The sequence below is a fragment of the Mastacembelus armatus genome, chromosome 6 (genome assembly GCF_900324485.2).
Source record: "Mastacembelus armatus chromosome 6, fMasArm1.2, whole genome shotgun sequence".
Lineage (NCBI taxonomy): Eukaryota > Metazoa > Chordata > Actinopteri > Synbranchiformes > Mastacembelidae > Mastacembelus > Mastacembelus armatus.
Genome location: NC_046638.1, coordinates 155,808 through 172,472, shown reverse-complemented (window position 1 = coordinate 172,472; position 16,665 = coordinate 155,808). Strand labels below are relative to the sequence as shown.

At 43.6% G+C, this 16,665-nt stretch overlaps 1 protein-coding gene across 6 annotated transcripts in view; it reads left to right on the top strand.

The window, feature by feature from the left end:
* immp2l (inner mitochondrial membrane peptidase subunit 2) overlaps positions 1-11,513 on the top strand; it is an 80,002-nt gene extending 68,489 nt beyond the window's left edge. For 4 of the 6 annotated variants that reach the window (XM_026311722.1, XM_026311724.1, XM_026311723.1 and 1 more), the window contains exons 4-6: positions 864-929; positions 5,949-6,051; positions 10,984-11,513. In XM_026311722.1, coding sequence (XP_026167507.1) covers positions 864-929; positions 5,949-6,051; positions 10,984-11,109 — 295 coding nt within the window. In that variant the 3' untranslated portion in view covers positions 11,110-11,513. Of the gene's footprint in view, positions 1-863; positions 930-5,948; positions 6,052-6,800; positions 6,859-10,983 lie in introns of those variants that run through there. The other 2 variants (XM_026311728.1, XM_026311726.1) reach the window with 2 other exon arrangements.
* Positions 11,514-16,665: the final 5,152 nt, after the last annotated feature.

Sequence of the window (16,665 nt, the reverse complement as noted above, 5' to 3'; positions counted from 1 at the left end):
AGGGGGGCTAGTGCTGAGTGTCACTGTCACCCTGCTCCCATTTGAAGGGTTCTGGAGAGGAGGATTCAGCTGATAGTCAGACCTCACAGTCCAGAGTCACCAAGTGATAACTCCTAAAAATGTCCTTATGTGAGCACAGTAACTCCTCCGCCAATCACAAAACATGAACATGTCAGTCAATAATGGAAATGAAAAAACATCTCAGCCTGATTATCAGATGCTTGATCCTCAGAGGGAGGCTGAGCAGTCAGGAGGACCATCATAGACTCTGTCCTGAGTTGTGGAGATTCACTTTTGAAACACAGGGGTCCACATATGGTGCAGGTGCAGCTGTGAACCATCCGGGTGTGATCGTATAATTAGAGACAGACAGAAAAACCAAGAGGTCATACAGCAGTTTCAAAAACTCCACCACAGCTGCTTTCACACCTTCTCCCTGCTACTGTGCCTTTCCCAGGCATTTGTGATTTGAAATGCAAAATACAACAATCACACGTGAATTATTTGTACATTATTAGCCAAGAAGTGTAAGTATAAGCTGTGGTCCTTATAGTTTAGCTTCAGTTGTTGCAGTGCACTGAGTAAGGCAGGGAGTCAGAGATGACAGAGGTTGTGAGACTGGTTCCATCACACACAGGAGCCAGAAAACGCTGACGGCTGCCATCCATAGTTTTACATTGAAAGTTTACATGTGATAGCATCAGGTGAGACAGACTGTGACAGAGGAGAGACGAGATGAATAATGCACAGACAGACAGCAGCTTCCTGTACGTGACTCTGTAGGCTTGTATGTTTTTATTTGCTTTTGTTTTGGGTTTTATGCTTTTATGCTTTGCCTTATGTATTTTTATTGTCCCCCCCAGGTCTCCCAGGAATCCCCAGCAGAAGATCATCAAGCGGGTCATTGGCCTGGAGGGAGACTTCATCAGGTAGGAATCAGTGCCGTGGTGACAAATATCTGCAAATCTGACTGAGCTTCTCTAAACTAAACTGGCACTGGAGTTGATGTGTTTTACACCATAGTTTTGTTGTAACAAAGGAGTCCTGAGCAGCAGTGTGTCAGAAAGACAAAACAGCTGTCTCATTGTGTCCGTCTGCAGTCGAGTGGTTCCCTTATCAAAATAACCAAAATAAATTCCTGCCTGCTTCGTGCACAAGCCTCATTGTTCCTTTATGTGTTGGGAAGTACTGTAGTAATAAGTTTCCTCTTTGAAATTATTTCCTGACACGCTTTTGGTTAGAAGCACATTGTTCTTATTGTCTGTGAAGATTCTCAGTTGTCCAGGTGAAGTTATCTAGAGCTTGAGTCATGGCAACCCTACTTCTAGTTTTTAGGTCATAAATAACCCGTAATAAATACGAGTGAGGGAGAGTCTCTCCTGGTACGTCACACACCAATAAAAACCCACAGATCCAGGATAAAACCCCGCCCACTGGCTACCTCTGGCTCAGAGCTGCAAATGGCGTCACTTTCATTTGTTCTGTGGGGCATCAGAGCTGACGACCAGTGACGACAACAGGATAAACATCCACAACTCGGTACTGACTATCCCACAGGCTCCCCCAGAGCCTCTTGCATTGCACCATCAGCTCAGCTACAACACAGTGACTCAAAAGACTTTGAATGTGCTTGTGGTGGCTGTCAAAGCTACCCCAGACTTTCCATCAGGAGTAGGAGACGTTAGCTCTGACCAGCAGCTTCAAGATATTAAGGATAAAAAATGGCTACCCAGAGAAAAGTGTTATGTGCAACCGGGGGTCACAGAGGAGCAGATGCCGCTGCACAGCCATTCCCAGTGGACACTTGTTGTAGTGCAACAAAAAAATTTTTAAACCTTCACCGATTTTAAAAACATGCAAGACCACAGATATAAGTACAGTTTCCACCGATTTTCATATTGTGACCTCAACGCACACACTAGACAAGACAACACACCTGCTGATTTTAGGAACAAACGTGACTTGGAGACACATGCTCTTTCATTGTTGGCCCTATCAGGAACAGTAAAATAATCATGTTGACACCACACACTTGAATGTTGTTTAGACAAATAACCAATTGCGACAAGCCCCCGCGATCACTGGTGAGGCACATTGGGCATAAAATCAATTAGTGTGTCCCCAGCCTAAGATTTTTGATATTGCCGCTGATGATGTCTTTTTGTTTGTTACTCCACGTCTTGACTCTGCAGTGACGTCCTTCAGCTGGAGAACCAGGAGCTGAAACTGAACGCCACTGTCTGGGGGTGGTGAATACTGAGCAGAAGCTGTGAATGTGTTGACCACCACCCACAATAATTACAGCGGTGCACCAAACAACAGATGACACAGCAGTGGATGGATGTGGTTGAAGGATGTGACTGAGAGACAGCCTGTGCCCCCTGGACTCAGGACGGTTAATCGACCGTGGAGGTCGTAATCGTGGCAGTTGATATTCTGCTAGTTTAATAATCATTCGATCAACAATCAAGCTTCCACACCTAATGGTCTGAAGTTCATTGACTCTCCTGAGAGTAATGAAGGAAAGTTGTGTAGAAATTAAGTGACATCTGGCTTACATTTAACTTCATGAAATGACTGTTAATACAGCAAAAACTGCACTCAGGTCCACAATAGAGAACACGTGCCATCAGCAACTGTGTTAATATCATGCAGGGAGCACAACACAACGCATCAAAACAGATTCCCAATTCTGTGACATGCAGACTAAGCACATTGCAGCGGAGGCGCGTTCACAGTATCATAACATGCCATGGTCATGTGACCCATTCTGGCAGCGGTCTGTCAGATGCCACCGTGCAAATTACTGGTAACCGTCTGGGAAGGGGATGAACAATTAACAGGCCTGCGGCAGTTCCCTGGCGGAGGCGGCACAGGCGACGCTGGCCACCACCCTGCGTTGTCACACACGGGCCAGGCCAACATAAATCACAGCTCCGGTTTTTAATCTGCCCACACGGGCCAGGCCGTCTGCCTGCCACATAACCATCAGCCGCAGGGAGGATTGTTTTACAGATTCATCTCCAAACAGAGAAGCTTCTACCAAACATAAATCTCCCATCATCAGTGTCAGGCTGGAGGAAACTAAGTGGGAGTGTTAACTATGTCGTGGTGCAGGAGCATCTGCAATGACCTAGTGGCTGCACATAAATAAAGTTTATTTGTGCATTAAACCATTATACGGGTCCCCTCCCAGCAGGAAGCAGCAACCACTGACACGAAAAGTCACTTCGACTCTAACAGAGTCAAACACACACGCACTGATGTTCTTCTTAAAGAACGTGAGAAGACCGCTGGTAGCCTTGGCTCCAAGGCCCTCAGCCTTCAAATCCTACCAAAGTATGACTGAGACATACACAGTTTGTGCAGATCATCTAAACCAGTTTATTTGAGCGTCAGACCAAGAGTAAACCTGAAACACTAATTTCTCAGTGCACAGGAACATTTTCTTCTGTTACAGCTCGTCATAGTAGCCAGCACAGGGTGGTGTTGTTCAACCTGGGCACGTGTTTTACGTCCTGACATATGTGTTGAAATAATCCAGATTTAGTCCAGACATGTTTTACCTAATGGAAGTGGAAATGCAGAAATGGGGCTGGCAGTGGCCTGCAGGTTGGACTGCTGTGGACTGAAGAGTCATTGTTAATGTCTTCTTCGACTGGTATGATGATAATGTGCACTCTGGCGGCCCGTCATGTGTAGGAATCATAGTTACTTCAGTGGTTTGTGTTTAGAGCTGTGATTTGATTGTTTCTGCTGTGGTGAAGCAAACCAGTTTGCATTATTAGCCATCACCATTCCCATCTGTGTAATGCTTCTCTCAGGTAAGGGTGTGTGAGCAACCTAATTTGTTGTGAAGGCAAACAGTCTCTGCGCTCACCTCACTGTCTGACAGGCTTTCTGCTGTGCTGCCCAGGCTCTTTCATCCAGCACATACACAAATGGGGATTTATGGGATTGCAGCTAGTCCGTTTTAAGTTTTCCAAGTAGGGAGCGTTGAGCCCTTTGCTGATCGAGGTGTTCGACTTCCCAGGTCAAAGTAACACAAAGCAGATTCATTTCAAATGGGTCTTGCTGTGACTGCAGCTGTGGGGCTCGTGCACTCAGTCACTGCTGTGATGCAGCATGTATAATATCCCAAGCACCAGACTGCTGCTGTTAATGAGTTCATGCTCCGAAGCATCAGGATACCCCGATAAAAATGGACTGGGAGCCATGTCCCACCACCATGTTTTACTGTGGTGATAAGGTGAAGTGTCACTGAGGCTCTGACACATCTGAACATTTGTAAATGAAGGCATGTGAGTCAGGTTGATGGAGAAAACATGACAGCGCTTCATCTCAAAACAACTGCAGGGCTGAATTTAAAAACACAGGGATGATATAACTGTGAGGGAGGATTTTATTCCTGTGACTTTTGATGCTTCATCTTCACACACCAAACCTGGTTAAATAAAAGGCTAAAGACAGTGAAGTCAATCGTCCTTGGTTCTGTAAAGATTTCATAGTTGTTCTTCTCAAATGTAGCAGAGAATTGGTGTCATATAGACTCTGACCTCTTTTTATTTCTGCAAAAAGGTCCCAGCTTGTTTTTTTGTGAGTCAGTAAATTCAGCTGCTGTGCTGTGACTGAATCAATATTTATGTGTCCAAGGCCTCTCCCGACCAGCACACACACATTCCCACTGAAAACGTCACCGAGGCCGTAATTCACAGTGTTCCCCTGATAAATGATAAATCAGAGCTGAACCGGCCTATAACGGTCCACAGGGATGATGAAGGGTGTTGGACCTTCTCCTCATAAACCTGACGACCTGATTGAAGCAGGATGAGATAAACACCTCCCCCCTTCACCAGCACCTCCACCCTCATTAGCCAGACTGTGTCCTCAGATCAGGTCTTTGTTTGAGCGATAAGGCGGCAAAGGGAAGTGACACTGCAGGGAAGATTTAGCGGCTGATGATGAACGATAATGAAATGAAAGTGATAATTGTGCCGGAGATTTGAGTTGCCATCAATAAGGACCTGAGCTGCAACTTTGCCCTGAATCTTGGTCTTTTTTCTGAGGCCCAGTGATTTTTCCATCTGGAGACATTTGTCAGCTTTGATATTCCTGCTAACCTGATGATAAAATAATGAAATGTTGCAGTTCTTAGTGTATGATCTGAGCTCACCATTTAAAAATGGTTGAAGACCTGTTAAACCTGCCCTGTGATCACATGCATACAGCTTCTCGTCTGGCTTTTTTTTTGTTTCTGTTATTTTCTGTTGTGGGTTAAAAGGGTCAGGGTCAACACCAACATCTGAACAAGGAAAGATTTCTAAAACTGGATTTTTTAGATTAGTTTTCAATAATCAATAATTCATGCTCAGATCTTTCACTTAAAAAAAGTACGAATATCACAGGTGAAACTTCCTGCTTTCAAAATATTAATGTATAAAAGTATTCACATCAAAAATATTTAGAGTACCAGAAGTAAAAATACTCATACAGAATGACCAGTTCAGAATTATGCAAAGGCTTTAAGGTGAGCATCACTTTACTGTACCATAATCTATAATATTAATAACCTAGGATTTATTTGTTGATTGTATTTGTATTAATAACCTGAATATATTTCCAAACAAAAATGTAGAGATTAAAAAATGGAGCCATTCCAGTACCATACACTTAATTGATTAATGTACTGTTGGGTCCAGCTGCTGGTTCCTGACACACTGAAGCTGCTGTGGCAGTTTTTGTGAAGACACAGGTTAAATCCAGAACAGGCTTTCCCAACCTTTTAGTATTTTAGCTCATTACTGAAACTTTGCTGGGTTAGCCAGACCCAGGTCAGTGGAATCAAAAGGAAATCAGAACATTAAATATACAGCAACTCAACTAAACTGCATTTGATTTCATCGGCAGGAGAAAAGCATCAATCAGATTTGTTCTTGTCTTCTCTTCAGGACTTTAGGCTACAAGAACCGATACCTTCGGGTTCCTGACGGTCATGTCTGGATCGAGGGGGATCATCGTGGACACAGTCTGGACAGCAACAGCTTTGGACCGGTACAAACTCCTGTTGCACAACATGAACCCAAACAGGCAGTCAGCAGGTGTCCCCCATAAAATCCCAGTTAGATCAGTTATCACCACGTTAGGCTGCGTTACACACAGAACCGCTGTTACACAAGAGTAAATATCAACAATATGATCAGAAAAACAACCATGAAGCAATGTTACCATGGTGAGCGCCCTACACATCGCTTCACAGTTTTGTTCAAACAAAACATCCAGTAAATCTCTCAGACAGACAGACAGAGAGAGGCAACAAAGGCCTTTCCACCCGTGGGATCCATAGCATTTCTGTGTTGTTCATTCAGATGTGACACAATGATATGGATGTTTTTTCTTTATAAGAGCTGTGGGGAATTAAAACACGCTTAGGTTCTTTGACTGTATGGTTGTTTTTCAGTAAAAGCCCCAAGGAATGAAAGTCACTTTCACTTCAGCTTTTCACATATTAACATGTTAGCACATGAACATGTCTTACAAAGTCCACCCTGTACGAGGCCTAATTCCTATTGGCTTGTGCCTAGTGTGGATAAGGACTCAGCTGGTCAGATTATTCCCATAAGGGTCTGTTTTATCCACCCCGTAACCCTGGAGAGAAAATTTATCACAGCGATGTTAGAAGGCGGTAAAAGATGGTGTCATGGTGATGGAAAATATTTCTATGTTCACGTCTGAAACTGGCACATTAAAGCTGACAAGTTCTCCTTTCAACTGTGATGGTAAAAACCATGTTTGTGTTGCAGACATGGGCTGTAAAGGAACAAGGAGCTTAGTGACAATCCACAGCAAATAAAACGAAAGGTCTGTGTGTGCGTGTGTGTCCCTACAGATGCTGTGGCAGCTGCTTCTGCCCCAAACAGATAAAAGATTATTGTGATGCAATTCTGTTTATTAAGATGGTGCTTTTAAGGCCCCACCACAGATATAAGGAAAATAAGGACCCACATCACTTCTCTGGAGTACTTTTACGTATCCAAATATATAAATAACTTCAATAAGTACTTTTAAGTATCCAAATATAAAAATAACTTCAATAAGTTGTTTTACGTATCCAAATATCCAAATAGCAGAAGCGGAGACGTTGCAGGCCAGATGAAGGAGCTCAGAGGAAACGGCCTCAGAATAAGTGGAGCAGCGACACCTGTGGTTTTAGATTTGAGCAGCAGTTACAGCAGCAGTTTACGGACAATAGTTCAGTTTTAATTTGTACAATATCAGGAGAAGTCATGTAAACCTGAGCAGCATCTCTTATGTGTAAGAACTTCAATATAAAATTTAATTAACTTTCAGAAAACAAAGGCTGAAGAAGTATTGATAGATTTTTGTTTGCTTACTGGAAAACAATCCACAATCCACAGATCTCATAAATGATCAGTTGCCTACAACCAAATGTTTGTAAGGATAATGAAGCATAAACTGCCGTATTTGTTCTGTTATCAAACTTGCTGTCGGCGCACAGGACGTGGGTGTAAAAACACAAGAAACTTGTAACGACTCCCAAGTTCCCAAGGCTCTAAAGATACAACAGATTGTGGTAAACAAATAAACAGCAACTGTGGGAGGAACCTGTTTTAATGAACAAAAGCTACAATTTGCTGTCGTACCATTTATAAACGAGGAAATGTCAACACGCTGAACCATCCTTTCTGTAAACACTCACACGTGGGACTGGTACACATTGTGATGCTGCCACTTTCGTCAAAGCTGTAGTTGGTGCTTGTTCCTGGTTATTTCCTGGAAGCAGTTTATGTCCGTCCAGAACAAACTTGAAAAAACAGAAAAGACACGGGCAAGTTTTGTACGCTGCAGCTGTGGTATTGAGAACTTCTTCAATGGTTTTACAGAACCTAAAATACTTCCACACTTTGGCCTTATGCTGACTGGTGGAGATAACCCAGAACCTGACGTTGGCAGAAAACATAAAATACAATGTCTGCAGGGCAGCACAGTGGTTTAGTGGTTAGCCCTGCTGCCTCACATCAAGAAGGTTCCTGGTCTGAAACCCATCAGGGGCCTTTCTGTGTGGAGTTTGCATGTTCTCCCTGTGCTTGTGTGGGTTTTCTCCAGGTACTCTGGTTTCCTCCCACAGTCCAAAAACATGTATGTCAGGTTGATTGGTGACTCTAAATTGCCCATAGGAGAGAGTGTGAGTGTGTGAGGTTGTTTGTCTCTATGTGGCCCTGTGATGGACTGGGGACCTGTCCAGGGTGGACCCCTGCCTTTCACCCAGAGAGAGCTAGGATAGGCTCCAGCAGATCCCTGGGACCCTGGTTAGGACTAAGGGTGTATAGATGATGGATGCATGGATAATGTCTGCAGACCATTTACAATATATGTTAATTTATGTTACGACTAAATACCGTTTCTTTCAAAATGTTGTTGTTGTTGCGTATTAGTTGTTTAGACATTGTTGTGAGTTGTAATTTCTGGAACATTTGCCATAAATCACAAAAAACTGTCCCATCTAACTCATTAAAAAGCTGCCAGAACAGAAGTCTGCAGCCAGGCTCAGCACTTGCACTGGGTGGCGTGAATGTAGTGGCGAGGGCGAAGAGCGGCTGTCAGCTTCCATCACCATCGCACACTTCCAACATCCCATTAAATCTTTATCCTGGCAGGTCGACTGAGCCTCAGCACCACTGTGGAAACCGTCATGTCACACTACACACACAGCTGACAGTTTAATGTCACCAGCAGAGGAAACGTGACGAAAACTGCTAAATCAATAGGATATATCCAAGAAATGTTCCATCCAGCGAGGTCTCATTTCAGCAATATGTCCTTTGTAAACCTGGCCTACAGTGCTCGCTGCCGCCCACCAGACTTTCACACATCAGCTTCCACAAATGATGCACTCTGCCTATGGGTCGATCAGAAATAGACCAGAACAAACAAAAAACTCCCACCATGTCGACATAGAACGTACAGTATGGAGTGTACTTTCCACCTCAAGGTTAAACAGAGGGAGGCAAGCGCTTTCTGAGAACATAAAAACTTTGGAAGAACATGGACATTAGTGACTGTGATGCTGCAGGAGGTAAAGGTACCATAAATTACATTTTACTGAGCAAAATGACCACAGTACATGGAGGGCGGGGCTACCTGGGTCTCAACATTCGGACCATTAACGACCTGGTGTGGGACAGAACACAGGAAGAAAGAAACCAGTGAACCAAGAAAGCGCTACAGGACAAAAGGAAAGCAGAGGAGGAAGAGGGGGACTAAAGAAGGATCCAAGAAACTAAAGAACCACAGAAAAGCATAAAGCAAAGAACCAAAGGACACAGCTGAAGGCGGAAAGAAGAAACCAGGAATCAAGGAAGTAAAAAAGGACCAAGGGAACTGGAAGGAACCACAGAAAATGACTGAATGAACTAATGAGGGAACTAAACAAAAGAGCAAAGTTTAAACCAACAACCCAGAAACTGATTCTGACTAACTTTCTAAATTTCTAACTTCTTCTTTGTTTCCATTGATTTGATGATCTGCAGCTGAGGTGCCCTGTCTTTGCACTCGCAGTTTGCCTGGAACTGGTTTTAGCCTCAGTTAAACAGGGTTCTGAGTCAGCAGTCATATATAATATGCACTGAAACTATTTTTTTTTACTTTCTCTCACCCACTGACCAGCTGAATCTCATTCAGCAGCCTCATTGCCTTATATTATTAAACGAGATGTGCTGCAGCATAAGTCCAGTCAAAAACCTTGTGTGTCTGCAGCCACCAAAGCAGCTGTCCAAAGGTTGATCTGAAGATGAAGCACGGGGTGTTTTTAACGCAGACGGCAGAGATAACGGGCGACTTTAAAAGCATTTGACAGTTGCTGGCATGTGTGTGTTTGACCTTATGCAAAGCGGCTCTAATTGATGCAGGAAGGATGATGTTGGACAGCAGCGAGCGACCAGATCTTCAGCTGTCAGCATGCAAGCTTTAATTATCTCTGCTGCCGATGTTTGTAAGTCCCTCGACATCAGTGTGAATGTAAACCAGGCTGTTGTAAACTCTGCCAAATAAGCAGCTCATCATCATCAGGCCTCATTTGGGTAGTTCCAATAACAGCATGTAAAACGTTACTCATCACTCTGGTCATTTCACAGTCAGAGGCAGCGTTAAAACACACATTGTTTATCTTCGTAGGAATCTCACAAGTTACCCAGGAAATATAATCCATCAATAATTAGAATCCAATGATATCATCCATTCATGTGAAATGGGCCATTCTGCACAATGAGTACTTTTACTTTGGATACTTCAAGTACATTTGGATGATGGTACTTTTGGTTATCTTTCTGTTACTGTAGTAAACATTCTGTCACTTACTGTTACAAAAATATAAAAAATTGTTATTGAACAATTCAGCAAATGCCCAGATTATCTTCACTGACTGTTACTGTTTCAACCTCAACAATCCTATAACGTCATCTAACCCCGTCATGGATTCTGTTTATATTGGGCAGAAGGAAAAGTTTCCATTTTCAACCATGTGCTGTTGAAAATCAGCAGTTTAAATATTCAAGTTGGTGGAGACCAAACCCAGAGGTAAAATAGAGGGAACACTGGCCTTAGATGGTGAACATAGTGATGTATTAGTGGCTAAAAATGCTTATATTTTTGCTTTTATCTGAACACTCACATGTGCATCGTGTCTGTTTCATGGATTTTTACTGTTTTACGGATGATCTGGGCGGATTCTGCTTCTTTATGAAGGTACTTTATAAACCTGCAGATACACAGAAACCCTGCAGGTATTCAGTGTGCACAGATTATTTTAAAGCTTCAGTCTCATATGCAGTGAAAAGAGCAGACTGAGCAACACACCGGGCCAAAACAGCAGAACAGGGTAAAGGCATCTGCTTTTCACTGTGTAGTTAATGTGGATCCATTAAGGTGTCCGGATAAGGATGAGCTACAGTTGTTTTCTTTTCCCAGGTGTCTGTGGGGCTGCTCCATGGTCGGGCCTCCCACATCATCTGGCCACCCAATCGCTGGCAGCGAATCAAACCATTCCTCCCTCCAAACCGTGGACCGCTGGAAACTGAGGAAGAAGAGGGATGAAGGCACGAAACATTTTTATAGCTCTGCTTTTATAAATGATGCAGTTTGTCCAAAGATGATTCAGGAGACATCTGGCCGCCTCTAGTTGTGAGTCACATGTGTTCCAGTGCTGTCATGCAAACTATCGGTTTTGGTGCTTCTCAGTCCAGTGGTTTCCTGGACTCAAAGACAGACCAGAGACTGGGACTCTAGCTTCTTGAATGTGATGTTTTCTGTTGTTTTCTGTTTCGTCTCATTGTAAACTGAATATCTTTTGTTATTGAACATTGTATTGGTTTGATGAACCCAGTAATTTCAGAACGTTACCTTTGGATTACTGACATGGCATTTTATGAACCTAAAAATCTGCTCACAACTGATAATTAAAATGATCCTTTGTCTCTAAGCGGAAAGCTGCTCACACAGATCCTGTGAATATTCCCCTTTTTATCGAACACTCGGCGAGGGTAAATGAGCTTTTAGCCTCCAGAGTTTCTGAAATCTTAGAGAGACAAGACAAAACAGCTCATTTCTGCCCAGTTCCTGAACAGCTGAAAACTCTGTCGTTAAAGCGGTGGATCGCTTATTTGCATAAATCAAATAGAGGGAACACTTGTGGGAAATTCAGCCAAATGGACTTGTAGCTGTTGATTTTGCAAACAGTTGTGTCTCAGGGTGATGGGACCCTGGAAGGTACAAGTGTGGCTAAATGCAGGTGTGTTCAATTCTCCCACCGAGGCACCACACAACAGCAAGCTCACATCTGCAACTGAATGTGACGTTTACATTTGGGTTTTAGAAAAGACAGCTCCAAATAACTTGCAGCCTGCAGAGCAGAATGAATGTCTGTGCATTGGGAATTAAAGGCTCAGCCTGAGTAATAGCCACTCTGGGTAATAAAGCTTGGGTTTGCATGTCACTCAGTACTTTACATCCTGTGTTTACCTTATTTACAGAGAGCTGGAAAGACTCGTCATCTGTCTCTCTGTGTCTCTAAGCTGTTGTTTCCGTGCCAACACTGGCGGCTGTGGCTGCTAGGATACCAGCATCGCCATAGTGAGAAACGGCCTCGTTTAGACACTGAGAAAGGAAGCTGCATGCCAAGCGCTGTTATCCTGCTGAAAATATTTTTATGTTACACACAAGTATCCCAGCGAACAGTTATCTCAGCGAACAGTTATCTCAGCGAACAGGTATCCCAGCGAACAGGTATCCCAGCGAACAGGTATCCCAGCGAACAGGTATCTCAGCGAACAGGTATCCCAGCGAACAGGTATCTCAGCGAACAGGTATCCCAGCGAACAGGTATCCCAGCGAACAGGTATCTCAGCGAACAGGTATCTCAGCGAACAGTTATCTCAGCGAACAGGTATCCCAGCGAACAGGTATCTCAGCGAACAGGTATCCCAGCGAACAGGTATCCCAGCGAACAGGTATCTCAGCGAACAGGTATCTCAGCGAACAGGTATCCCAGCGAACAGGTATCCCAGCGAACAGGTATCTCAGCGAACAGGTATCTCAGCGAACAGTTATCTCAGCGAACAGGTATTCCTGCAAACATTTCTTTTTCCTGGAGCTAATGCTAGCTTTATTAGCTAGCAGCAGCTATGTTGATAATATTATTAGTAGCAGGGGTTGGGGGGCAGTGTGCTGACATGTCTCCTCCGTCATGTGGCCAGGTACATTACAGCAGCTGTCCCTGTTACTGCCCTGCTCCAGTGATATCTCGGCACCATCTGCAAAGGCTACAGGGCTCATTTGACTGTGGGACTGCTTCTGTCTCATGACGGCCTCCATCGGCAGGAAATAGTTATGCTCAGTGGTGCGACATGCAGGGTCTGTACCCCCCTGTGGGTTAACCTGTTCCCCACCTTGCAGTAATAGATACTGAACAATGCCTGGATACTGCATGTACATGAGGAAATTAACCTCCGCCGGTCCGAGGTCACCCGCTGAACGCCAGATGGAAACAACAGCATCTTGATGTTTTTCCAGGTCAGAATCGACCTAATGTCAACGCCTGAAGGACTCGCGGATCGGTGTAGGGGCTCCGCTCCAAAGACAAAACGCTGAGTTCAGATGACGAGTGTTTGTATTTTTCAGTCTGCTGTCACCTCTCAACACCAGTCTAACCTTTACATCCTTTACCACAAGGCATCCAGTTACAGAGCTGAAAACAGTTCACTTTGAAATAATCAGTTCCTTTTTGATCTGGGGTCAACACCACCACTGCCCAGGTTCTTCTCTAGCTGACAGTTACACGTATTGTGGTATTTAGAGCCAATTACCAGAAAGGTGACAGAAGTTGAACAACAGTGATTAAGGCTTTAAAACAAACTGTTTCCTCAGCAGCTCTGCCTCAGGTGTGTTTCAGGTTGAACTCATCCCAAACTGACCTCATCAATCAAATCACAAAGGGAGAGCATTTAAGGCTGCAGGTGAAATCACAGCGTTGGGTTTAGCTTCCACAAACACATTTTAAGCTCTGTGATTTTTTTCACTCTCTTTGTGAAATGCATCTAGGGAGTGGTAGTTAATACCTCCTTAGAAGTTTTTATATCAGCACTACCCTGTACTTTTAAGCGCTTATAAAAACAAATATTTTCAAAAAGATCTTTGGTTCAGGTGTGCTGTGTCACATGACGTTGTCTGTGAAAAGCAAAAATAAACAAAGGGCTTGAAATAAGAGGATCGACATGATAGGCAGCCTATAAATAAAGTGTCATTCTTTATTGACCTGGCAGCCATTAACAAACTCATTAGCTCAGTGTCAGTGAGGCCAGACACAGCGCACGTGTGAACGACTGCATTAGATTTACTCAGGAGAAAGCTGCTGGCGACCTTTGCATGTGAAAGGTTTTAAATTGCAGGCATTACCGTCTTAATGATGACAATAACTGCTTAGTACTTAGGACATGAGTTCAAACAAAAGCAAATTAACAAACTGTCGGCTACAAGAAGAGATTTAACAGTTAAGTTTACTAATTAAAACCTATTATTCAGGCAGACTCAGCAGATTTCTTAAATTACTAAAACAAGATTAGAACAATCAGTTATTGCAAGTTTTGTTCAGTCCGGAGTTTAGTTCTTAACAATCCAAGTTTTACAATTGTATTTCCTGCAGATGATTTAGCCAGAGTGGAAATGATTTAGGGAGTAGGGTTGAATTTCTTTTCCATGATGCTTAATGCCCCAACCCGCCTTTTCCATTTTTTATTGGTGACAAAAGAGTGAGAGCTGCTCCAGCCAGGCCTGTAGCTTCGTCTTGTTCTGCAGGTGTAAAAACTCTTTTCCTTTGGTGGATTTCAACTCACATGAATGTCGGTGCAAGATGGTGGTTTTATAAAAAAAACTCGCACTGTGGGACTCGTGACACGTTTACCGCTGATCGCGTTAGCTCACTTAAATTTGCACCTGTCCCATCAAACTCCAGTGCAGCAGCTCCCCCTTCTCCTGCCCTGCCTCCTTTTTGGGAAGGCAGTTCCACGCATTGGGCCACTGAGGTGATAAAGGACAAAATGGGTTTGGGTTAGTGACTGATGGGACCACATTGACCTGGTCTCTTCCGGTCTCGGTCAGCTGATGGAGGTTGGGGTCAGAGGTCATGGCAGATGAGCGTGGCCACCTGACGCCTGTTAGCCACAGCGGAGTGAACGAGGAGGTTGAAAGGCCCCCATACCCGGTGGACGCGGTGGCGGCGGCAGCAGCAGGGGCAAGGGATGATGTAACCCGATGCATTAGAGAGATTAAAGTTCTGCCATTTGTTCATGAGCTTCCAGCAGCTTTCTAAGCTGCACCATGGCCAATTCTTTCAGCAGCATATACGTACGTTGGGCTTTGACAGTTAAAAAATACTGATAACAACTGATGGCTCATCTTGAATAATTTGAAATGTGTGTTGAAAAATAAAATATTTAAAACTGTTTTTTTTTTTTTTTGTCCCCGGCTGTGACAAAATTAAAGTTCATTATCTCCAGATGTCACCGTCTGGTTAGATAAAGCAAATGAAAGAGAGAAAAATGGCCCCTTATTGGACTCTAAAGCCTCTAATAATAACATTAAAGTGCCAGCGTTACTGTGCTAAATTAGAGTTCACAGATCCATAGCTGCACAATATTCGCCTTGAATAAATCCCTCCAATTACATAAAGTCTTCTACAGGTCCTTTAAAAGTTGCAAGCCATAATATAATACTGCAAGGAGATAATGAAATTCATATCTTAGCTTCATAACAGCTGATAAATGTGCATATATCTGGTATTTGTTCCCTGAATGTGTCACCTGATGGTTCCAGGTGTTGTTGTGTGGGGCGGTGTCCTTGAGCAAACTGTCTAGGGGATATAAATCCTCTTCCAGGCCCTGTTACTCTCATTTATCTCTGCTCACAGTAGCCAAGTTCAACACGAGCACTCCAGGTGCTAATCTTAAATGAGATGTCATTTTGACCTCTGCTCGACACAGTTGGCAGCTGACCTGCACTGTCTATTGATGATTAATTAATGGAATATTCTGAGCATCAGTAGAAGTTATTGTTAGACTCTACTGGACAAAATGTGATGTAAGAATAAGTTAGACCTTAATGCTGCTACTTTGGGCAGTAAAAATGTGAAGCAGGTAAAAATAGCATTTAAAGTGTGTTCTAAAAGGTCCTAACCTGATGAACCCTGCAGAGGCCTGTTCCTGATAAAACAAAAACAGTTCGTGTCAGTCAAACATTAAAATAGGGCTGGGTGCTGCAGAGGATGGAGAGGGCAGTGGGACGGCAGCAGGCAGCACAGATGAGAGAGGAGTTCTATAATAGGAAACGCTGTGCGGTTTGTTAGAAGCCGCTACAGGAGCAGCATGAGGATCTGAGCCCAGTGGAGTCTTCCTCGTCAAAAGTTCATTTCTACTGACTGTGACAGGACGACGTGTGGTTTATCCTGCTGTTTTTACTGCTGAGATACGTCTTGGTTTGGGTCCTTCTGCACTCATGTTTTACTGGTTTTCATTTATTTTATGAGTTTGTTATTGGTTTTTATTGGCTGTTCAGGAAGGAGCAGCTGTGCAGGATCAGGGCTGCAGTATTTACACAGGATGAGCCCCGTTGCCACGCTCAGTGATGCTGAGATTTTATACACAAGCCCTGAAAAAGAGGAGTAGCAAAAACACCCAAAAATATGCTGTGGACTGTGGATGTGCTTCAGTTTGTTTTTTATGTTCTTTCTTATCATAATTTGAGCATTTAAGCACATGGGTTCAGTAGGAGTTTAATCATTTGGCTGCTCAAAGAAAAATGCATTAGGGATTAGACAGTCCACGGTTCCATCTTCTGCTCAATGCTTCTTAATAATGGAAATATTTTAAACTAAATGTTAATATTAACCCCGTGTTGTTAATAAACCCCTGTAACTGCATGACATCACTCTCCTTTATGACCCTGCCCTAGACCTGCAGCAGCTAAATGGACCCTGCTGGTGACAGAGTCTCAGCTCTGAGTCCTCGGCACACTCTTTCCAAACATGGCTGCTACTGCAGTGGGTTCTGGTTGCAGCAGAACCAATTAAAAAACTCAATTCAGCAGATGAAAGTCCTGCTG